Below are 24,224 nucleotides of genomic sequence, written 5' to 3'. Positions count from 1 at the left end.
ACAGAAAAAACATCCTGATGTATGCACATCAAATACTGTCTTTGGTAGCTTTTTTCTAGGAAATCAGTGGCAACATGTAGAATATTGAAACAGTCTCCATGGTTTTCCCATTCCCTAAGTGATCCAGACTAGACTGTCTTTCCACATAAGCATTTGTATTGCTTCACCTTTTTCAGGGCCCAGCCTGTGCCATGCACAGTTGTTTTCTCTACCCATCCAGATCACCGATTCTTTTTAAAGTAATACTTTTGGTGTATGCCTCCCTTCTGGGCTTCTTTTTATTAGTGTCACTAGTGCAGAGATTTTATGAGTGTCCACTAGCCTTGCATCCTCCCTTGATCACCTGTGGGGCTAGCCAGCAGTGTTAATCACACAGGAGGTTTTGGGATTGACCCTAATAAAATTGGGTGGGAGGGTGAACCAAGACAGACCAGCTGTGTGACTGGGCTCTCACTACGTGATACGTTTACTGTCTGGTGTTCACCGAGGAGCTTACCTCCGTCAGCTTTCCTCCCCTCTTGCCTGGCCAATCTGCCCTGCCTGTCCCAACTGTCCCTGGCTTACTCTGGGACAGCAGATAAGGTGACCCAGAGGTGAGGGGAGGGAGCAAGGGGAGTGTACAGCCACAGAGCCCATCACGCCTTTAATGCTGGCCTCCTCATTAGCTAGCAGTCAACACAGAGTGGCAGGGTTGTTACTTGCTTTTATTTTCCACTCTCTTTGACACAGATGGTGTTGCTGTTTGACATAACTGAGACTGAGGGTGAGAGCTGCATTCCTCTTCCTCTGCCACTGTCCCAGGGCTCTCATCGGTAGCTGGCAGCGAGTGCTGGCCAGCTGCAGTGAGCCTTCAGAGCTCTGCTTACAGCCACTGCAGCTGACTGTCACCCCTTTGGATCCAGGAAACCCTGTGGGGCAATGTTGTAAGAGCAAAATTATAGATTAAAGTTATTTTCTGTGTTAATAATTCAACACCTCTGTGACAGGAGCATGCTTCTTTATAGGGGGATTCATTTCTTTTGCCAGCTGGCCCCTAAAAATGGCTACACATAAGCTGTGAACAGTGTTTTGCCTACTACCATTTTGCTACTGAAGTTGCTTAAAGCCTCAATGACAGCCAACAATATCAGCATCTGTCTCTTCTGAGTTAGTTTGATTATAAACTACTTGCAGCAGGATTGCTGTGTTTTACTACAAGGTCAGATCTCAGCTAGGACTTCAGTAATAAGAGCAAATGTGAAGAGGTTGAAAAGAAGAACTGCAGCTAAATGAATGTAATTACTTAGCTTTCACTCATATACTATTCTATCTTCTACTGTATTACCAGCACAAAATCATAACTGTGGCTCTAATCACACAACAGGCAAGCAACATTTTTGCTGAGATACTTTTCCAAAGTTTTTACAGCTTATCTGTAAACTTAAGTTCTGGTATGAAGGGTGCACAGAGAAGAAGCCCTTTTGGAAGATATTGAAAAATCCTTATCTTTTAACTGTGAGGATACTTTAGGAATGAAGAAGCAAACATTGTATTTAATACTCTTTTCAATGCATCTGCCAAAATAGAGAAGGGACAAACATGGTAAATGATTAATCTAAACCGAAGCTGTTTCCTGATGCTTTTATTAGGGAAAAATAAACAATACAGACATTTAAAAATGATGTGCTATCATTTGGTTGTCTTTATAACTCTGAAACTTTACAGTTGTTTTTATCATGGATTTCAGTGCATTCCAACCCACAGTTTAAATTCCTTTCCATCTAGATCTGGTTTCTTGTTATTTATTTATTTCTTTTTCTATACTAAACATATTTAGATCGCCATTGTATAAATTTCCAGAAGTTACTAATAATTTGAAGTTTCTCCGTTCTAAATATTTGGTGTGGGTTATTCTGAAGTTAGCTGTGTTACAGAGGGAGGGATATCTGCATTTTTAATATGAAAACCTTTTAAGGACAGGATCAATAGTCCTGATCAACAAATCAATAGTCAGTGAGTGAGATATCAAACCTGCAGAAATATGCACATCACAAATGAAGCTTATAACACATGTTAAATCCATCAAAAGTGTGTTTAAGCAAGAAATCAGATTCCTGTGAAAACAACAGAAATTTTGCCAGGAATTCAGTTGGGTCAGGACTACCCCCAGCCTCCTTCAAATGCTCAGCACCTACTTTGAGTTTCAGAGGCACCTTGTTCTAAGTGCACAGTTTATAAAACTCTGAGCATTAAAGGTTATCTTTCTTTAGCAACCTCAAGGAGCAATGTGTAAGCCGTAGGAAAGTATTAATCTTTGTTTCAGAGTCTTTTAATCAGATAGGTCAAATGGATAACAGAAGGCAATTAAATGGAATAGATCTGCTTTCTGTGACAAGCCTGCAATGACCTCAGGTCATGTAAGGACTGTAGTTCAGCTAAAATCATCCATTCTCTGAAATCAGTACTGAAAAATGAAAAAATGCCATTTTAATGGTCACCATTTTCATGGTTACACAGATTAGGGCAGGTTGCTATACATGACTGAGCACAAGGAACTGGATAATAGGCTTTGATCAAAATTCACTGATCCTGGATGTGCTCAGGAGTCTGCCTAAGACTCTATGAAAGCTGTTTAAGCATCTCCTGATGTGAAGCAATCTTTGCAGCTGTTTAGCACACCTTTCAAACCTACAAAGCCTGGAAAGTTGCCCCGTTGTAAATATCAGAAGAGGACCAGTTTGAAGCAATGTAATTTGTGCAGTCTGTATCAGAAATAAGCTCTTTTTTCTCCAGAAGCCCACACCAGTCAGGCAGATGGATGATCCCAGCACAGGAAGCAATACACAGTTCTTCTCACAGAGAAGCCAGGTCAGAGAGCAAGCCTGTAATGCAGGCAGAAATGACCTGTTATCAGTCCTTTCTGAATATTGAGCTACATCAGAAACTACTGAGAAGTGATGTGAGATGATTATCATTTTCTCTTTTTTTTCCTGTGTGAGAAAATTTGAGATCCTGCTAGAGACAGTCTGAAAATCTATGAAAATCTAGGAAGACGTTCAGAAGATTTGAGATGAAAAGTCTGCCATATACCTCCAGTATTAATGAACTTTCCTGTTCTGAAGTGATGTTTGTCTTGCTTGAAAGAAAACCAACTGGATGAAGACTGCAAGTTTAAATGTGCTGAGCTTACAATGTCCTATATGAAAAGAACGAACAATATGATGGACTCAGAACAAAGCACAGCATCTTAGTTGTGTTTCATTCAATCTATAGCCTTGTGCTTCCTTACTCAACTAGGAGCTTTCAAGGTCACTCAATCATTTTTATTTTATTTTATTTTTTTTTTCTAATAGAACTGGCTGTTGATAGGCATTTTAGAAACAAAAAGACCTTTTCCTCACAGAGACAATGGTCATAACTGCTTTTTGCTCCATGTTTTAAGAGTGTACAATATAGCCTCTTTGATCTCAAGCAAAGTTTTAAAAAAATAAAAAAATAAAGAAACCATATCATAACTCCCCTTACAACATCAAAGGATAATAAAAAGGAGAGGATAAAGAAGAGGGCACATTTGTATTTGTTCTCTGTTTCCTTTTCTTTCAATTATGTGTTACTCATTTAAAGCAGTGGGTACTCACTTAGTTCAGCCTATGGGATTTTCTCCTGTTGATTTCCTTACACTTGCAGACTACCACATGTTTAAGCTGACCTAAACCCTCCATTTACCGTCAGTCCACGTGGCTGCAGCCATGTAAACAATGACCTGGCTATATGCCAGGAAGTCTCAGTTTGCCCAAAAGTACCTCTTGCTGTTGATAAACCTTTTGCTCAGCCCCATGTTGTAACTCTTAAATCTGCTATTCTTTATTGCATGTGGGCTGAATCTCATGTTACACTTCAGAAATCTGAGCCAAAGGCAAGAAAATAACTTGGGAGACAGAGATGGGGCGAGAGGGAGCAAGTAATCATAGCTGTGTAAAACGTTTGAAAGGCCTCATTAGATACCAGTGGAGCTGCTGCTGCTGTCATCTGATCTGTTTGACTCTGGTACTTCGAGAGATCGCAGCTGACAGAATGAAATCTGCCACCAGTTCACGTGACAAAAGGGCACTTAATTTTTTTGATCTAGAGGTGTTGACTTGCTTTGGTGGATCTTATACCTCTTGTTCTCATATGCTGCCCAGCTGTTCCTGCAATGCAGATCTGTGTTTTACCCACTGCTGTGGTTAGAGGGCTAATGTGTGAATTCATCTGAGAATGTGCAGTGGCTTTCTTACCCATCAAAATGACACTGCAGAGACCACCACAGGCAGACAGAGAAGAAATTTCTAAGGTTGAGACTTGGAAAGTGGTGCTGTTTGTTGGTGTTTTCAATAGTACTATTTCAGAGACGTCAGCATAAGAAGACTTCTTCAAACCAGAATTTCAATGAGGATTTTTTTTTTTTTTTCCAAAGTGAAAGTAGGTATCAGGCCTTAGGTCCTTTGCTTTATACTGGATCAATGGATTGCATAGCCTTTTAAATACTGCATAGCCACCTTAAAAAGGAAAAATGTTCTTTTCTAGTATACATTTTCACCCATTTTGATCTTAAAGGGCTGTGCTACAAAAATTATGCATACTAAGATTAGGATTTTTGAAAAAGGGAGTGTAATCTGTATGGGGGAACTACAGTGTTGGGACTTGTTTTATTTCTAACTTGGTTTCCCAAGCTGACTGACACATCAACTGCTGAGCCTCTCTCACTTCTTCTACTATGAAATGTTATTGTTATTTAAAATGTTGCTGTTATTTACATACTTTGAAAGGACTGGTTAATTAACAAACAGCTTGGAGAGTGATTTCAAGATGGAAGAACATGTCAATTACAACAAACAGTAAAGGCACTGCAAGCTAATTTTCATTGATGATGATGTTGATTAACAAATTTACAGCTCTGATAAACACTGTTACTGCTTCTGAGTGCAACAGTAGGTGAAGAGTTGCCATGAGAACTGATGCAGCTGAGTGTTCAATGCTACTGACGTCTCTTTATTATTATGATAATTGTATCCATTGATTACAAGGAGTAGATTTACCAAAGTAAGGGACTGTCACTCTCTCATTAGCTCTGCCTGGTGGTGTGCAAACTGCATGTCATCTCAAAGGAACAAGTGCCTTGTGACAGTCTCATTTCCCTTTCTTCTTCCAGTGACTTTGTAATGGGCTCCCTCCCAGGTGGGTGCTAACAGAAACCCAATAGGGGTGCATAAAGCACCATACAAACAAGATGGTCTATATGGGGAATAATTTAGGAACATTGTCCCCTTTTTAGATCCCAAATATAATAACCAGTGCCCTGAATTTGTTTAACCTTCTCTTTTTTGAGAGATGGTAGGTTTCCATTTTTTTTTCTTATGTCAAGGCATTTTACAATGACTTATGGCATCACTAAGGAGCTTCTCTCCAGTGGTTTGAGAATTTTAGGACACTTCTCTCTCTCTTTTTTTTTTTTTTTTTTTTTTTTTTCATCTGTCTCTACACATTTTTTTTTATTCTGCTACAGTAAATGGTTCACTGGTTAGTGAATAATGTCAAAGTATTCTTTTGTATTTCCCCTAAACAGCTAAATTTCTGATTTATAAGGGGTACATTTAAAAGGGGTAAAGTACAAATGTCATCTCATTATTTTCAAACTCAGCTTTGTGAGTTAATACCATATCGGTTACTTGTTGCCCTAGCAACACAATTAAAACTGTATTTTAATAAGGAAAAGATGGTCTCTACTTTCTGTTAAACAACCCTTTTCTGCTGCCTTGTTATTTTCAGTGAAATATTGGCTTTCTTTTAAATAAGAAAATTCTACTTCAAAAATTGTTCTTTCTCAACATCATGGTCATTTTAACTAAAATGATTGCTGAAAAATGTGCATCTTTGACAAAATTTGGTTTTCAGATGATTTAAGAGCTGTTGTTCTTGTCCCTTCTGTGGTTCTGTTAATTGTTTTACATACCTATGGCTTAATGTGTTTATGTTATATACAAGCTTGGTCTGGAACCACAGTTCTGCCTCCTTTCAGTTGCATGCTGTAGCTGTCACGGTAGGACAATCTGCGTCTTTTCTGCCTCCCAAGGCAGCATTAACCAGGGGGTAGCTTGGATTGCTGTACACTTAACTGGGTTTTGTTTAAGTTTGATACTGCTTTTGGTCGACAGACCATTGTCTTGCTGATTGAAGACCTAGGCCATGAGGTTTCAGCTCCAGAGTCTAACTGTGTTAGGCTGTTCCTGATGGATGTGCTTTGGTTTCATGGATAGAGGGGAACAGGGCTTGGCTCCTCGAGAAGCTGTGTCTTTCCTTTTTACCAATGTAAGGATGAATCAGAAAAAGATCTGTGAAGTCAACCATGTATTGTGGATGGCCTGTATGAATTTTTGTAATTTTGGTTTTGCTTGAACGTGAAAACTGTATGATCAAACTTTATACTCTGAGAATTATTTGTACTTAGTTTAGTTGGTTTAGTTTTCTTGCATAGTCAATAAAAAAGCAGATCCTTTCAGACACCAGTTCAGAACCAGTATTTCTCCTAATTCTCTGAGGACTGGTCTCTTTCTCTCTCTTCATTGCCTAAAGAAAAAGCCCAATAATACTGCTTTGCTAGTATAGACACTTCAGTAAGGTAATTAAAAGATGAATAGGAATAGGTTCAGGGGGACCATCGAAAATTGCCAAGGTGGAATGCCATTGTCTCTGTATGTTACCTGTAGGTGGAAATTGCCATAGTGAAATGCCAGTGGTTCTTTACAGAATGGATATGGAAAAAATAACACTTGATCTAGCTGGTCTGCTCCCTGTGCATATATAGAAGCAAGTCTGCTAAATAAATGTCTTAATGGGAGTGGAGTTTACTGACTTATTCCTGTTATCTCTGCACAGGCAAGCAGACAGTAGTCTGTCTTGTCTCTCTACTATCAGCAAACAGGTAGGCACTTACAAAGTCCAAATCAGTTATAATGCATAACACAACGCAAAGATGCCAGTGAGAGTATAATCTGAACATGTGGTGCTGTATTAATAACTGACTGGTTTTGATTAGTAAAGCCTTTGCTCCTGCTAAATGGTGCATGTAAGGCAAAGGACAAGATTAATTTTAGATCCCAGATGAGCTTGAAAGGCTGGACTGAGCTGATCTGATGAACAGCTGATAAACATAGACAATCACAATGTAATTTTAACAGGAACAGTATGAAAAAGGATAGTTCTTTTCCTTGAATGGCTGCTCACAGCCCATCACCAGAAATACAGCTTCAATTTTGTTTTTCATTTCGTGTACTGAAGTGGAGAGCACATGCATTAAAAGAAAAGCTATACAAATAACTTCATAACATTAGCACAATGCAGTATGTCATTAAAAAATAGAAGGGATGAGGTTTGGGAATAATGTGAACAGCTTGACTTTTCCCTGACTATTACTTAAGAATTTGAAACGTCTAAAACTGAGGTGTGTTAGTGTTAATGAAAACCACTCTGCATGAAATAATGACATAAGAGCTCTATGCCTTTTTATAAGCACAGTAGGAACACTAAATACATACCACCCATTGACTGCTATCACATCACAATATTTTGATTACTATTAATATTCACATGCCTCAGTAATCTTGAGGGCTCTGGTACATCAGTCCTGCTCTCACTGCATTCAATTGCAGAGCTAAACCTCCCATATATTTCAGTAACTACAAATGTAGCCTTAAACTGTCAATCTAGAAACAGGGATATGCTGTTATTTACTGAATTGTGTGATTACAGTGGCAAAGTCCCTTGGTCCTTTGTCAAACACATTTCTTATCCACATTAATTTTAATTAGGGTTGTGTGAGAAACATAAGTTTTGGTATTCTATATTTAGAAGTAAAGGATTTCTATTTAGAGGAGGAAAGGAGGAAAGGTATGTTTGTTTTTTTTATGCAGCACTCGTACTCACATATAAAGTGGGCCAGAGCTTGCAGCTGGAAAGGGGTGCTCAGTGGATATAAATCTCTCTGCTAGCAGTTCTGAATAGGTTATAGTCTAAGCATTTTCTATTTTATATTTTGGGTCAATTCTTGCAGCTCCTTTGTACTGCTTCTGTTTTACACATTTTTTCCTTAACATCAGGAGATGAGCGCTGTTTTCCGTGGTCTGCTGACTTTCTTTCTCCTTCCCTTGGTACTTTTTTAGACCTGCAGCTCCCAGTTGCCATCCCAGAGTGCTCCAGTCAGAGTGGGCTGTCAAGGACCAGCATTGCAAGCAACGTCACCCATGGCGGCAAAAGCAATGGCAGGACACACGCTGCCCCTCTACGGCACTTGTGGAGCCAGGCTAATAGTGCACAGCTGTAAGCTAATCAAACCTTTCCCCAGAAACTGTGTGTTTCATAATGCATTTAGTTGGGAGTCAGGGATGCACAATGTAGTGAGAATGGAAACCACAGCAGATAGAGCACTTAGATGTATTACATCTTTTTCTGTATACTTGCATGATTTTTTTTTTTTGATTTTTTTTTAATCTGTAATAGCAAAGCTTGTACATGTTTTGTGTGTGAAGAACAACTAAGCCCTTATGTTGAGGGCATTTAGACTCCTAGACAGATAAATACAGATCCAGAGACACCCTTGAATGTTTAGGTCTCACAGTGTCTGAGATGTTTCCTGTCCTCATTCCTGCCTTACCCCTACTACAGATACATATATAGTCCTTTGCAAAGAGACTTCAATTAAGAAAAGAACTAAGAAATACTTGAGAACTAGCTTTCCAAATGCTGTTTCCTATATTTCAGTATCACACAAATTCTGTGGTCAGGGGCCCTACCGTTCTGCAAGGGGAAGAAAAAGGTCTGTTTAGCATAGATACTAGTAGATTCTCTTTAAGTGATGGCAAAACTGAGGCCTGGTGAGGCCATGTCTTGCCAAAGATTACACAGAAATGGGAGAAGAGTGTGAGGTCCCTCTTTTACCACTAATCACAGTCTTAGACACACATAATTTGTATACTCATCCTCTCATTGCATTTACTGTGAGGTAGATTGATATTCAGAGATTTTAACACAAAGATTAATAACCAATTTTGTGAATATTCCCAAGTGTCGTTCGTTTCCCCATGTAATGAGCTTTTAGAGAACAGATTTTTTTCCCCAGTTTTGTTTGTTTCTTCACTGTTTCTATGCTGGCTCTTTTTGTGCAGACTATGGGAGTTGTGTCCCACTATCTAGAGAGCCATGTCACTTCCTGAACTAAATTAACTTGCACTTTTATGATTAGCTGATTTATTATGGGCTATTCCTAGGTGTTACAGTTTCTCATAATATTTGGAATCATAGTTCATGTCTTTCCTTAGTACAAGCATGCATTACCACATATTTGTGGTCTTGTATTACACAGAAGAAAGTGCTTATGATAGTGTAGTCTTTCCATATTTTTTTCAGACTTCACTAGAAATAATTGTTAGATTTGGGTAGCTTTACTATGCACTTCTGTTATTTAAGCTGCATAAACATTTCTTAATGTTTTTACCTTCACTCTGAATGTCCTGGGTTAGTACTAACAGCTTTTGCAACAAACAATTACAACATGGCCACAACACCCCTACTCACATGCCCATGCATTTGCCCATAAGTACACTCAACCATAACTCCCTCCTAACACAGTTAATTAGTACTAATGGAAATAAAGATTAAACACTGAAAAAAAAAAAAAAAAAAAAAAAGACTTGATAAAAAGCTTGATTCCATCCTGCTTGGTTTCATCTACTGTGTTACCTAACCTTGGGTTAAAAGGATATTTTCTCCCCTACATTTTTTTTTAAATTATTATTCTATAGCTCATTTTGCTTCTAAAAGAGATGCAAAAGCTCTTCATTAATTCTCTGTGTTGTTATTACTTCACAGGAATCAGGTCTCAGCCTCACCAGACCACAAGGACTTCTTTAAAGCTCAAGACATTTCTGTCATCATAAAAGCATATGTGCTAGTCACATCCTTAACACCTTTGCGGGCATTCATTCATTCAACCGCCACAATCTGGCATCCACCCAAGAAGAAGCACTTTTCTGTAAAGGTAAAACGTTTTATTTCTTAGTTTTTGCACACTTTTACGTACAGTAGAGACATAAAAACAGGTAATATGCATGCTCTCTTTCCCCCTTTCTTTATTTGCAATCCTGAACTGATGGTGAATGTTCTCCTCAGGTACAGCTTTCATTTCTCAGAAAAAGGGGGGTTTGGTTCATGACGAAGGGGAGAGTTGGCCTGTGCAGTGGGAATTGTGAAGGGACCTGGGATTTCCTTGCTTCAAAGCCATTTTTTATTGGTGGCATTGGGTAGCAGTTGCAAGGTTGGAATTTTCTCTAAAGCACAGCTGCAGGCGTGCTCTGATTCAGTAACATCTTTTGCCTGTATATTGACAGCGCTGTAAAAATAGGAAAGTAAATATTTAAAATGGTTTGTTTAGATTTCTTTTTTAGGTGCAGTAAAACAGAATGGATGAGGGTCAGGGCATTTCCAAATAAGGGGAAGGAAGAATACTGTGCAGAGGGTGGCTCCCCATGGTCTCGAGGTTTTATAAAGAAGGATGTTTCACACGTGTCTTACTTTGATTAACTCTGGACATGTCCAAGTGCCTGGAGAGACCACCTCAGGTCTCCATGTCTAGTTTGCTCAGCAGTCCTATGGATTTCCAAAGGTATCTTTCCATTCCATTCTTTCAGCAAGGAACTGTCCTTGCAACACGGCAGCTCTTTGTGAAGGAAATGTAGTTCTGTAGCTGCTCTTTTCTTTTTCAAGGAACAAGTTCTCAAAGTAGCAGTGATTTTTATGAAGTGACATAGCTCAACTCCTGCAGCAGCCATCAGAGGATGGGTGCACTTTGCCTATGTAACTCTCTTGGGGTAGGAGCAAGTCTCATATTTGAATCAGTGTGAATGTTGTGGTATCACTCCCAGGACTCTTGATGATGCTAACCATTTGGTATGTTTTACAATTTTAGTTCTCTGGAAGTTAAATGCCTAGTTTAACTTCATTATCTAATTCTAGCTATTGGAGAAACAGGCATCTCTAAAGTATAAAACATCCCACTCAATTTAGACACTATTTTTGGAATGATATGGTTTATATATATATATATATATACTTCTGCTAGAAATGTCTGCCTCCTTCCTGTTCTGCTGTTACTGCCTTAAGGAACATGCCAAATTCTAGATGGCCAAAATTAGGTGAAATAAACCTACTTACCTTCATTTCACTCTTCAGAAGCTGTGGAAACACATGGAGATAAATTATTTTGCAATTTGTCTGTGTGGGTTTAGGAAGACTACCAAAGGTCACCCACTTTCAAACCTTAGAATTCAGTATAATTTTCTGTATTAAAACACCACAGTGTCGAGAAGCATTACTACTGTATCTGAAGTAGGCACTACTTTAAAGGCTAATAGTCATTAGTGATTGTGATAGGGCTCTGTAAAATGGCTCCAGCTGAGGGAAGTCTGCTGAAAGGGGTGTCAGCCATCATTTACAGAGTACTTTGGCAGCTGAAGAAGCAATAAAAATGATAGATAGAAGCAACAGCATGTCAACAGTAGTTCCAATCTGGTTACTACTGCTGTGGTGTTACGTCTTCCACAGCTTTAGGCAGACTTGTCAAAATGGCAAGAAATACACAAAAAGTAGGCACCACACAGAGCACATTTATAATGATGAAGAAAGTTAAATGCAAATCAACAGAATGATGGAAAACAGGGTGTATAATCTGTCTCTCAGCTTAAGCAGCATGCCCTATAAAGAGCCTGGAAGTCTCCAGGAGAAGTGAAACACTGAGAATTTACTTAATGGCCAGACAACACTATTGGGAAAATCATAAAAAGTCTTCTGTGATTGGTGCAGAGGCATCAGACAGGAGTCATCAGAAAAGACGGCAGTGGTCAGGAAAGAATACCTGGGAGGTTTCAATTCAAACATGGATATCCTGTGGGATGAGATTGTATCAAGTTTCTAGTAAACTTTATGGAGCCATCACTTGATGCCAGTGAGATGTACAATACTAGCATAGCATTCTCCTCTCCCAGAATATCCAGTGGAACTATGCATATTCATTTCAGCCAGGGAATCTGGTCCTGAATGCATATGAGAATGCGTATGAATGAGTATTCGGCTTCTGCCAGCTCTAGTGTGTAGGAAGGGAAATTGTTACATTGTGAAGCTCCAACCTGTCAATAGTTAGTAAAGACAGAAAGGATGTCCAATATCTGTTCTTCCAGTGATTGACAGAATACCCACTTGTGTCACTGGGACCGATCACGCTTATGGAAGAGACTTTTGTCTGGAAAAAAATCATAGTGTTTATTTATTTATTTATTTATTTCCCCAAGACTAGCTGACTAAATTAATCTTTTAATTTTAAAAGAAGACTTTTAATTTCCTGTATTGCCATCATAGATGTGCTTCCTTTAGCAATGTTGCACAATAATTTGGAGATCTGATCTGGAGATCTGTCGGCAGATTTTCTTGTACTGGAGTAATTAAATCATTATGGGTAAGAAATAGATCCACAACTGTGGTTGACTTAGTTACAACTTTACTAATGCAAATTCAGGATATTTGATCTTCTATGCACAGTAACCCTTTACCTTTGCTGGAAGTAACCAGAATGTGGTATATGTGGAGGAGGCATTTTTCAATACTGGATACCAAATTGATACCAAATGATTTAGAGCAACTGTGTAAAGAAAATAATAAATTTAAAGAGTTAAATACTACATTCTCCACTGCTTCTTTGATAGAAAACTGTTGTAAATGACTCTTACTGTTCAAATTTTCTTATCCCAATTGGAGTAAGAGCTCAAGCGCTTTTTTTTTTTTTTTTTTTGGGGGGGGGGGGGGGCGGGGGGGAGATTATGCAGATTTTAGTAACTAGGTTCAAAAAGCAAAATAAGCTAAATATTTAATTGGCTTTAGGATTTGGTGTGTCATTAAGGAGTGGCAAAAGTGCAACTCTAGATTTGGGCCCTGGTTGGAAAGATGCAGGAAATGCAGGGGAGGGAATGGCTTTCTGCCACACTAATGTTTTGCTGTGAGGCTTGCATAATAGCTTTATTTCCTTGAGGAAACCCTTTATTTAGACCATCTGTGCTTTGAAAAATTATTCATAAAATAGAAGATTTTAATTTTGCATATGGTACCAATTAAAGGAGGGGTCATTGTCAATGCGTGCAATAATCACCTTCATATTATTTGGCTATGCATATGTATTGAACAAAAAGGTGACCCATTAATAATTTTCTGTTTTATAGAAGCTGGTGTGTAAGACACTCATATATGATTACTTACCTCCAGGTTTAACACACTATAAATTGTCTCCTTTGCTCAGCCACTAGCCTTTCCCAACCCAGTCCCATAACTAAGGATGCATTTTTGTAGACTCTAGTTTTGCCTCATCCTGTGTCACCTGGGAAGGTTCTTCTGTGTTGGGGGCTGCTTTGAACTGCCCCCTCTCTGGCTCAATGTCCATTTGCTCAACTAAAATATAAGTCAGGTGCCTCCTGGATTTGAATTCATTGACTGGTGTATGCACATAGACCTAGATACCCTTAGTTGAAACTATGATTTTAAGTGATTTTCAAGTTGTGCAGTGAAGTAAACGTAATATATTAAAGCTGTTTGCTGTTGCTTAAGCTTTCTGTGGTATAAGTTACTATAACTTTCACTAAAATTCTCTTTCTAATGTATTAGCATTTGAAAAATTGAGTAAAGAAAAATATTTTTCATACTTAATATATATGCAAATAAAACGGGACCCTCAACTATCCAGGAAATATGTCTTTTAATATGACATGGAGGTCTGGCTTAGAACAGAATGCTGAAAATTGGATAGCAGTATTGCCCTCAAGTGGCCAATTTTGATACTACTTCAAGTAAAATTCAAAGATATTGAATATGAAATAGAATGCAAACATTCATGCAGATAAAGAGCAAAATGCTTAAAAACAGTGGAAAGACTCAGGATTTTTTTGCTTTGTTTTATTTTTGGATTACCAGTTGTTGCCCTGACACCTAGCGAGAGCAAATGCAAAAGCAAATTACCATCAACTCTTAAAAAGATTGCAGGGTTATTTGAGAAGAAAAATTAAATGTGCGCATTAGGGGCTGTTAGAACTTAGCATGTGCATGTCACTGCTCTTACAAATAGCCTGCGCAGATAATCAAATTCTCTAATGGTCCCATTCCTGGGAGATTGGGAATAAATGCTGTCTTTGTTTTCTGTTCTCATAACATCTAGGAACCTATCATTTCTCTTTTCACTAACATAAGAAAAAAAAAAAAAAAAAAAAAAAAGTATGTTTGGGCTGTGAAAGATCAAAGATATGCTTATCTGGCATACTGGTTCTGTCACAGAAATGTACCCATTAATACTTAGGCAGAATGTACTTATTTCTGGTAACCTGCAAGGTAAGACACACTGAAGTGGAAGTGGAATATATATCTTTATATTTAATAAACTCCAGTGGAATTCTATGCTACAGAGCTCTCTAAGGGATTTTTGAATCTGTTTATGCTTTTGGTCTTCCCAACAACCTGCAGTAATGAGTCTCTAGAGATTAATTATGTAGATTTTTTTTTATTATTTTATTAGAAACTTCTACCTGATTATTAATTTCATGTCCCTGATTCTTGTCTTTAGAGAAAGAATGAGTAATCCTTTCTTCTTTACCCTCTCCACGTCTGTGCCAATCTCTCAGGCAGAGTACAAATAGAGTTAAAATTCTTCCCGGAGCTCTTTTCTGCTCTTCTCAACATGAACATCCGAGTTTCTTTGGTAACAGCTCTACACTGATTATTCTTTATAACAAGTAGGTATGTCATAAATAAATCTTAACGCACTAATCCAGCCCTTAGCTCTCTGTTTTTCTTCTGGTTCATAGATCTTCTTGCTCTGGCTCTCCAATCCAAGCAGCTTTGTAAACATGTATCCACGTGGCTCCCAACTTTCCCAGCCCTATGTCCTGTTACTCTGATTCTTCTCATTTTTCCCTTTCTGCCTTCCAGCTTCCCTTAATCAAGCTGATCCACATTTGTTTCTCACAGCAAGCTGGGAAATGTTGTTAGTAAATCACCTTTACTTTTCCACTAAGAAGTTGATGCTGCATTGGGAATCAATTCTTAGTTCAGACCCATTCAAGGACCAAATTTAATGGTTGCTGAAGCTAGTGAACATCAATAAATAGTGACATCAATAATCTTTGGACTTAGTGTTAAGAGCAAGGATCTTTAGAGAAGAAGTTTTCTCAGAGGGTCTTTTGTCCTTTATTCACCAGCAAAGATTTAAAATAAGACATCCAGGAGCAAACACTGAAATAGGTGGACATTGTCCACTGAACTTGATAAACAAAGAATATCCTCCGAGTAAGTACAGTTAAACAGTGTTGAGGGACAAGAGGGTTTTTTATTGTTGTTTTCCACACCTTTTAGATACCATTTCTTTATAATAACTTATGCAAAGAAAAAATATATATACATTAATGTGAAATTTACTGTATAAAACAGCTGAATAACATTCTGGCTTCCCCCTTCATAGCAATAGCATACATAAGAATAAACCACAGGTGGACTAAACAGACCTACCTAAAGCTAACACTATCAACTTATGATAAATTACTGCACTGTTGAGATGTATTCTAGAGCCATTGTTTTTGATTATGAGTAGTTTTTCTCCCATTATACATGTTAAAACTTTTTTCTATATACTGTGATCAGTGAAGAGGTTTGTCTGTGCTAGCAGGCAATACAGAAAATACTTTCATTTCAAAATCTTTTTTTTTTCAGGCCTTGTATTTGGAATCAGTCTATATTTTTGCAGACACTGTATATATAGATACATCCATCGATATAGTCAAATAAATTCTTGTTTGTATGTAAGAGTACTTCTGTATCTATGAACGACTATTTACATGTAAAAGTATTTGGACTTGGTGAAGAAATATCACCAAATATAGATTCAGTAAGACGAATGAATGTACAAAAGTGTAATGAAAGTACACAGCTTACACTGAAACAGTTAGAAGAGTGATTGAGTTTATTCAAGTGAAACTGTTCTTGGCTATTTTCAAAGAGAGGTGATTACATTCTTTTGAAACCTTGTAGATCCAATTGATCAGAAAGACTGCAAAAGCTCTGATGCATATCAAAACAGTGTGGAGAGGATACCCTTTGTTATTTCGAAAAGTGCCTTTTATTTGTTTTTATTTTATTTTGTTTAGTTTTTAAACCAAAGGTCATGTTTTATATCAGCAGCAGTAAAAATTGCTCTCGAATATTATACTGACAATTTTATCTGTCCTTTAGTTTTGAAGGCTACAACTAGGGGACAACATGTACATGAAAAAATATTCATACAAATTCTGTAGAGGATGCATCAAATCCCAAAGTATAAACCTCAAAATTGCACTGAATTACTTAGTAGCTCCAATGACCTTTCATCTTCTAGCTCCTGGCTTCTTGTGTAGGTTCAGAGCTCAGCTACAGCTCCCAGGGTGTGATACTTGTGCGGGGAAAAAAAAAAAAAAAAAAAAAAAAAAAAAAAAAAAAGGACAACTTCACATTGTTTTAACAAAATCAGGATAGAAGTGGTTAACTGGTGATGTGTAGTTAACTTGCAGTCAGTGTTAGTAACAAATCATTATCAATAATGGAACAGAGAAACCATGACACCAGACACTTCAATAATGTTAATAAATACGACATATTTCTAAACATCCTCCTACAAATATCCCCCTGAAGTTCTAATCACACCCACCCATTCACCCACTTTTATGCTCTCCCTGTCTTGCAGGCAGCATGGTTACAAAGACAGCCCCATTCTCCTGCGATGCAGGTTCTCTACTTTCATGCACCTCTGACTGGAGAAGTGGGAGCTCCAGCTCTGCATGTACCCACTCCCTGTGTGCCCACGCAGAAGCCATGCCAATGCTGACAACTCAGTAAAACCCTACAGCCTAGGCAGAAGCTGTGGTGCTGGTGGGCAGACCTCTGGTAGTGCCTGATCAGGTTTTGCCTGCTGCTGTCTCTGCTCCAAAGCCTCTTCCTGCCCCCGCTGCAAATTTTCATGCTTCTTTAATGTTATTTTTCAAACTGACTCCTTCCTTCTATCAAAAGTCACTTTGTAATTTCCTGGTTGCTGTTTAATCTTGCTGATGGTTGCCTTTAACATCATCAATTTAGGGCAAACACCCTCCCAGACAGCTTTGTATATTCAAGTCACACAGATATTTTTATCCAGGAGATTTTGTCAAGGGTGGGCTGCGTGAGCTCTCTCAGGTTATATCTCCTGCCCGTCTTCAGTGTCTCATTTAGATTCCCTGTACACTCACTGGAGGAACAGAGCAGTTTCATATTGTAATTAATGTCACCATTTCGAGATGTCTACCTTAGGATGGCATAAATAATGCTTTTGAAGTGTCTGTCTTGTGCAATGGAGTATGAAAGGAACCGAGACATTTACCTTGTACATAGACATAAGCCACGTAATTTTGTAGGGTGGCATTCCTCAATAGATTTTGACACCTAAGTGAATTGTCTGCATGTGAGTTATGCCTCTGAACTCCTATTGCAATTAACAGAAAGATAATCAATGCAGTCAGCGAAGGTAGGTGTTTTAAGTTTAGTTAAGTTAGTTAAGGATAATCTGTCTTGTTTATCTTGTCATGTGGCAAGACTATGCTAGGACAGAGCTGGAAGGCAATCCCAGAAGGATCGCTACACTTTGTTTTAACTACAGTAAAATTCATTTACATCTTCTGTGGAGTGTTGGAGTCTGACACTTAGTGCATGCTGTGTCTGCTCCTCAGCAGGCTCTGAACAGGTCTTCTAAAACAAGGGATGGAGGTAGAAGACATGGCTGTTTGAATCAATTTCTACTCTTCCTCAAGTAAATTCTCAGCTAACCATTCAGCTAGCTGCCCTAGGCTGCCCCAGAATTCTCCTAAGAAATTAATTTGCAGAAAACGTGCCAGAGGAAAATCCTCTCAAGGGAATTACTACAGTCACCATAGCATGTAGCCCCACAGATGGCACACTCTTCCACTCTCCTTTAGTGTCCATGAAGCTTGTCAATTAAATTGAATTTTTTTCAGTCTGTCAGGCCTTTTACTGATGGTACAGTGTATGGTACCATGTATGGTACTGATGGTACAGTGTATTTTTGAGGAGTCAAAAGAACCCATGACACTGAGATCATAAGGCTTATTTTAACCACTGCAGATTTAAAAAAAAAAAAAAAAAAAAAAAAAAAAAGAATTCAAAGTGGGTAGAGAAAAAGTATTTTAAATTAATATTCTAGCCTAATATTTTTTTTTCCAATGGCTTATCCTAAAGGAAGAGTGGTTATCAGTGAGCTAAAGGTCAATGAGTTAAAATAAATCTTAAGAATATTTATGTTTCTAGGTCATTCTGTCTTTAAAGAAAATGTGAACTTGATTTATGTAATTAGACTACATTTGCACATTTCCTGAAAGGCATTGCATAAATGTGTGGAACACACCCCTGAGTGTATGCATCCAGCGTGTGGATGAACATTTTCAAGCTCCTGAGAAGTCTTGCAATTCCTTATACAATGGTGTCATTGTACAATATATAAGTCCATGTGTGCATTAAGTTTTACAGCTTACTAAAATTTAATCCCTATACCTCTGCTCAAAAATTTGCCAGCCAGAGGTCAGTTTTCTCCCAGACTAAACTCCTATGATTGCCACCAGATTTTTCCATTCTGTCCTCTTTTTGCTATTCAGTGCTGCTTTTAATCAGCCTCAGTTAATAACGAGATTGAACCTTGCTGGGCAGGTGACTTGTTTGCTCTGAAGGTGGGAGAACATGCATCATCTGTAGTGATCATCTGAAGTAACCTTCAGCTCAGTGGTTTTAACATGTTGCAGCTGAACATAGATATTTATAGATTTTGTTTGGCACACTTAAAAGAACGTGAGGTTGCTGCAGGTATTCATACTTTATCATCCCCAGTCCACATATGCTGCATTTTCCCTATTGGGTGCTGAGAATCCTTTGGAATCTGACAAAGTCAAACCTAACCTGAACTGGTTTGTATAGGATTTTTTAATGAATTGGAATTGAACCAGGAGTATTTTTCTGTTGTCTTTGTTGGTCCTGAACCAAGCTGACTAAATACTTATTTTTAGTCATTGTTTTAGAATAAACATTGTCATAAAACCTGATGTCCCCCATTGAGGACTTGTTGAGCACTGTTTTTTTTTTTTTTTTTTTTTTTTCCTATTCTGCCTAAGGAGGGCTGTAACTATGCAGTTCCTTGGAGAAGTCAGTTTTATTTCAATTTAGCTATTTTAGCCAACAGCATGCTGTGAGTGCAAATAGGGCAAATCAGTCTGTCTTTAAGCAATTCTGACTAGAAATAAATGCATTGTGTATCACTTGTGTTGAGGTATTTATGAACTGATTTATGGAGAGAAGGAAATGAGCTAATGGAGCTTCTTCTGTTCCTTTTGCCCTTCCTTCCAATAATCCCCATCTCTCCCCATAAAGTTCTTCAACTTCTTACGTGCAGCAAAGCAACACAACTTCTCACTTAGCTCCTCAACACCCACTGCAGATATAGAAAATTAGAGAAAAAGTGAAAGCTGGTGTAGCAGGAATGTGAATGATGTACAGGATCTGTCAAATCTGTCAGAGATGATGGAGGTAGTTGTCAAAGTCAGCTGAAGAACCACCATGTAGTCTCATTCTGGGGAGATGAGTCTTCTTTTTTATTTATTTTTTATTTCACATGAACTGATTAATAAACTGCTATTGGCTTGAACCAGAGCTGAGACAAAACAATTTCTTTCAAAGATAATTCTAAATCAGAACTGATATGAAAAATGTGCAGTTTTGTATTCTTAATCTTTGTCCTATTCTGTGGGAGAAACAAAGCTTGGGTGATCTTAGACTTAGGGAAGTTTGCAATTAAGTATAGTCTGGTCTGAAGATTTTTTCCATAATCTCTTTCTACATTGCAGTTCCAGGGCTCTTTTGCCCTAAAGGTTTATGGAATTGCAATACAAATGGATAACTTTCTACAGTATAAAAATACAGTGTGATGTTATTCAAGATTACAGCATGATGCAAATATCCAAATGGCAGAGCTGATGTTATATGTGCAACCTTTACTTTGTAATTTCCTGGCAGTCAGAAGTTTAATTTTGTAATATAAGTAATTCTGTTTGTTTATTTATTTATTTATTTATTTATTTATTTATTTCCTACTGGCATTTCACACAGCTTTATCAGAAACAGAATAAGAGTCCCAGGCATTGCAGACCTTCCACCCAGATCTCAAATGTCCCATTTGCATGGGACAAATTTGTTTTAGTCAGTAAAGCTTGGGAAGGGCATTGTTTGTTAGGATCAAGTTAATGGCACTGAAGACAAAGGAGGATCAGAGTAAGCTGTCTACTTATTTGCCATGGCTGGCTGTAGGCAATGATACAGTGGGGTTTTTGTTTGTTTGTTTGCGTATTTGTTTTTGAAAAGGAAAGTGGGAATTACTTTTTACAGTTAACTGTGCTATGCTGCCTGAAGAAACTGAAAAGACAATCATTCTTGCCAGCCCAGACCAATGTGCTTGACAGTATTCATGCTCACAAGGCAGGCTTCAATGCTGTCTAGAAAATTCTGTGGACTAAAGTGCATAGAAGTCTGTTGAAAGGTGATCTGGTGTCAGCACAGTGAATTCATCATAACACATCACCAATAACTAGTGGTGTACAACAGGGGATGTTGCTAGGTCCCATCTGTTCAACATCTTCATTAATGGGGCAGAGTGCACCCTCAACGTGTTTGCTGGTGACAGAAAAGTGAGAAGAGTGGCTGATCCACCAGGGGGTCAAGCTGCCTTCCAGAGTGATCTCCACATGCTGGAGAAATGGGCTGGCAGTAACCTCATGCAGTTCAGCAAGGAGAAGTGAAAAGTCCTGCACCTGAGGACAAACAGCCCCCGGCACCAGTACATGCTGGGGGGCCACCCACCTGGAAATCAGGTTGGCAGAAAAGGAACTGGGGGTACTGATGCCCACCAAGGTGATCATGAGGCAGCATGTGCACTTGCCATAGAAAGTCTGATGCTATCCTGGGCTGTATTAGGAGTGTAGCCAGCAAGCTGAGGGAGGTGATCCTTACCCTCTACTCAGCACTGGTGAGGCCATGTCTGGAGCACTGTGTCCAGTTCAGGGCTCCCCAGTACAAGAGAGACGTGAACTTAATGGAAAGAGTAGACTCAGGGCCATGAATGAAGGGCCACAAATTTGATGAAGGGGCTGGAGCATCTCTCATTGGAGGATAGGCTGAGAGAGCTGGGACTGTTCAACTTGAAGAGCTCAGGTGGGATCTCATCAATGTGTATAAGTACCTGAAGTGAGGGTACAAAGAAGACAAAGCCAGGCTCTTTTCAGGGGTGTCCAGTGTCGGGACAAGAGGCTGTGGGCACAAACAAACACAAAAGGTTCTGTCCTCTGAACATCAGGAAGCACTGCAGGTGACTGAACACTGGCAGAGATTGATGCAACAAAACCTGCCTGTGAACCACTTCACCAGTGCTCTGTGTTGCTCCATTTCTCTTTCCTCAAATCTCTGCCTGCAGTGTTAAGGAGGGTGAATTTGCTTGTGTGATTAAAGCAGCTGAGAGCATATTGTTATGCAGGCCAATGTATATGTCTCTAGGAGGATTCATGGCAAAAAACATCTGCGTGTGCAAAAGTCCAGTCAAAATATAGGCTGTGGTGACTGATTATTTATTTATTTATTTATTTATTTATTTTTCCAACACATTTATTCTTTATTGTGTTTAGAGCTTGTTAACCTGTAAGGATTACCTGTAAGGGGTAAGGATTCAAAGTGAAGGTCATATGGGGTAGCCCTTGGCACAGTACATTAACAAGATAAAAAGCTTTTACTATGACTGTGCTGTTACCTATTGCTGAAGCAGTGTTATGATTTCTGTTGCCCCAAACGAGTTGATAGTATAGGGTTTTATCAAAGAAGGTTCATACTCGGAGCAATGTTTTTTAAAACCATTGCTACAGAGCCTGTTTCTGATATACTTACTTGTAAACAAAAGTACATTCTCTGCCAGTGTGCTTTGTGGTGCTTTTCATGTCACTTTTTTTTTTTCTTTTTTTTTTTTTTTTTTTTTTTTTCTGTGCTAATGAATAACAACTGAAATTGACATTCTAAAGCAATTTTGATTTCTACCAGCCTTTTAATTTATGATCTTAAGCACTGGTTTAGTTAAGCACTGGTAAATGTTCACAAAATATATGTAATCTTTTTCACAGCTGCAAAAGTTTTTTGAGATGTTCTTCAAAAGCAGTTCTCCCCAGCAAGCCTTTAACAACATGAAGGAAGCTATAAGCAAACTTCTACTTGTAACTGAGGTCTTCAGTGAATTATCTGCCTCAGGACCAAGCTCTTTCAATCAGTAAGTAACTTGCAGCATTCGTTGCTATTCTATTGTTAAGATAACTCCTTAGATAGTAAAAATTGTAGAAGATGCATGGCTCCTAAAATAACAAAATCCCCTCTATTTCATTAGTCCTAATAGAATGAAGTATGGATACACACCGTATCTAAGGAGTAAAACTCGTCAATATCCACACGGTTTCTAGTTTGTGAAGAGGTTGTGATAAATACTGAAGACCAGATACTGTGTCCTGATGAAGTATTTCAGGCAGCACAGATGAACAGAAATCACTCAAAATTGGGCTAGTTATCATAAAGATGTATTTTCCATTAGTGAGCACTCTGTCATATGTCAAATATTTAAAATTAGAGTAACCCAGACTGTTCTAAACTGGCTGGGGAAGGGAATACAAACAACAAACACTGCAAATACTTTATGAAATGTACATTACGAAATGTACTCAAGCAGCAACATTCATTTTTATGTGAATATTGAATCATTGTAATCACTTCTATCAGAGTCTTACAGTTCTTACACATAAATCAACATTTAATATGTAATATGTTTATTAATTAAAATTATTAAAATTTGTATTTGTTATATATATGTTATGTCACATCCGTGACTTTTTAATGATAAATAGTAAATAAGTTACTGTTTATAATGCTTGTATGTTATATTTGAGAACATGGGTGTTTCAGTAGGAGTAATATAAATCTCATTATTTGTCAGGAATAAATTTTACATTCTGAGTGAAGACAGTTGAAAGGAGGCAAGGAATATAACATGGATAGGACTATTTTTGAAGTGGTCCAAACTCTTAACATTTGTTTACCAACAGGATAGGTATCCCTTATTTGTATAGCCCAAGATTTGCTTAGGGTTCCTGGCCCATGTCTTCAACCATCCCCCCAAGTGCATCTGGGTTCAGTAAGCCCAGCAAGTTTCACCTAATGGACATCTGTTGCCCTCTGAATGTCTCCAAAGCTTTTGTGGGACTTCATTCTCATCAAAAAGCATTTCCTCGTCCAGTCCAGTTCACCTCCCTTGCTGGTTTAAAAGTCAGCTGTACAGGTACTCTTGAATATATCACTGCTTTCATCAGTTCAAAATGTGACTCATCAATGGCTAAGGCTGCTGACTGTTAGAAATGTTTAGTCTATATTGTATGCTTTCTCTGGACAAAGGTGTGTGCGTTCTGTCATTGTAGCATATATTTCAGAACAGTATCTAACTTTATTGAATCTGATCCCTGTTATATTGTATTTCAGATGCAGCCAGTGTTTTCAAATGTTAACCTTTGACCTTGGGTTCAGCACCTCCTTACACCCAGTAGTTCTTGAGGTGAGTAAATGACACTGAAATGTTTCTTTTTGAGTGTTTTTTCTCAAAGAATGTCCTAAAGTTTGCAAACTTACTGAACACAAGAAAAAGGGTATTGCTTCACATCCCCTCCCCCCCCCCCCCCCCCCCCAAATTACACTAAACAGAATGATAGTTGCCCTCAAACCTCTGAGAAATGGACAAATGCATTAATATCAATTTTGCCTAAAAGTGGCAAGTAGCTGTGGGAGAAACCAGTTGGGAAGGGACAGAGTTTCTGTGCTGAAGTTCACCATATTATATAAGCATGCAAACCATTCAGTTTTAGCTTTACTCCACTATCACCCCAGAGAATATCAGCTAAATAAGATGTATAGGAAGCATTGCGTGCAATTAGAGTTAGGTATTAACTGTGCCAGAAAAAAAAAAAAAAAAAAAAAAAAAAAAAAAAAAAAAA

At 38.2% G+C, this 24,224-nt stretch overlaps 1 protein-coding gene across 4 annotated transcripts in view; it reads left to right on the top strand.

The window, feature by feature from the left end:
* CPED1 (cadherin like and PC-esterase domain containing 1) overlaps positions 1-24,224 on the top strand; it is a 156,210-nt gene that overhangs the window by 42,800 nt on the left and 89,186 nt on the right. For 3 of the 4 annotated variants that reach the window (XM_035332793.1, XM_035332803.1, XM_035332814.1), the window contains 4 exons: positions 8,178-8,334; positions 9,883-10,051; positions 22,320-22,462; positions 23,716-23,788. In XM_035332793.1, coding sequence (XP_035188684.1) covers positions 8,178-8,334; positions 9,883-10,051; positions 22,320-22,462; positions 23,716-23,788 — 542 coding nt within the window. Of the gene's footprint in view, positions 1-4,948; positions 5,197-8,177; positions 8,335-9,882; positions 10,052-22,319; positions 22,463-23,715; positions 23,789-24,224 lie in introns of those variants that run through there. The other variant, XM_035332824.1, reaches the window with a different exon arrangement.

This window comes from Oxyura jamaicensis, chromosome 1 (genome assembly GCF_011077185.1).
Source record: "Oxyura jamaicensis isolate SHBP4307 breed ruddy duck chromosome 1, BPBGC_Ojam_1.0, whole genome shotgun sequence".
NCBI lineage: Eukaryota > Metazoa > Chordata > Aves > Anseriformes > Anatidae > Oxyura > Oxyura jamaicensis.
Note: the sequence above shows the minus strand (reverse complement) of the source record. Positions and strands in the feature narration are given on the sequence as shown.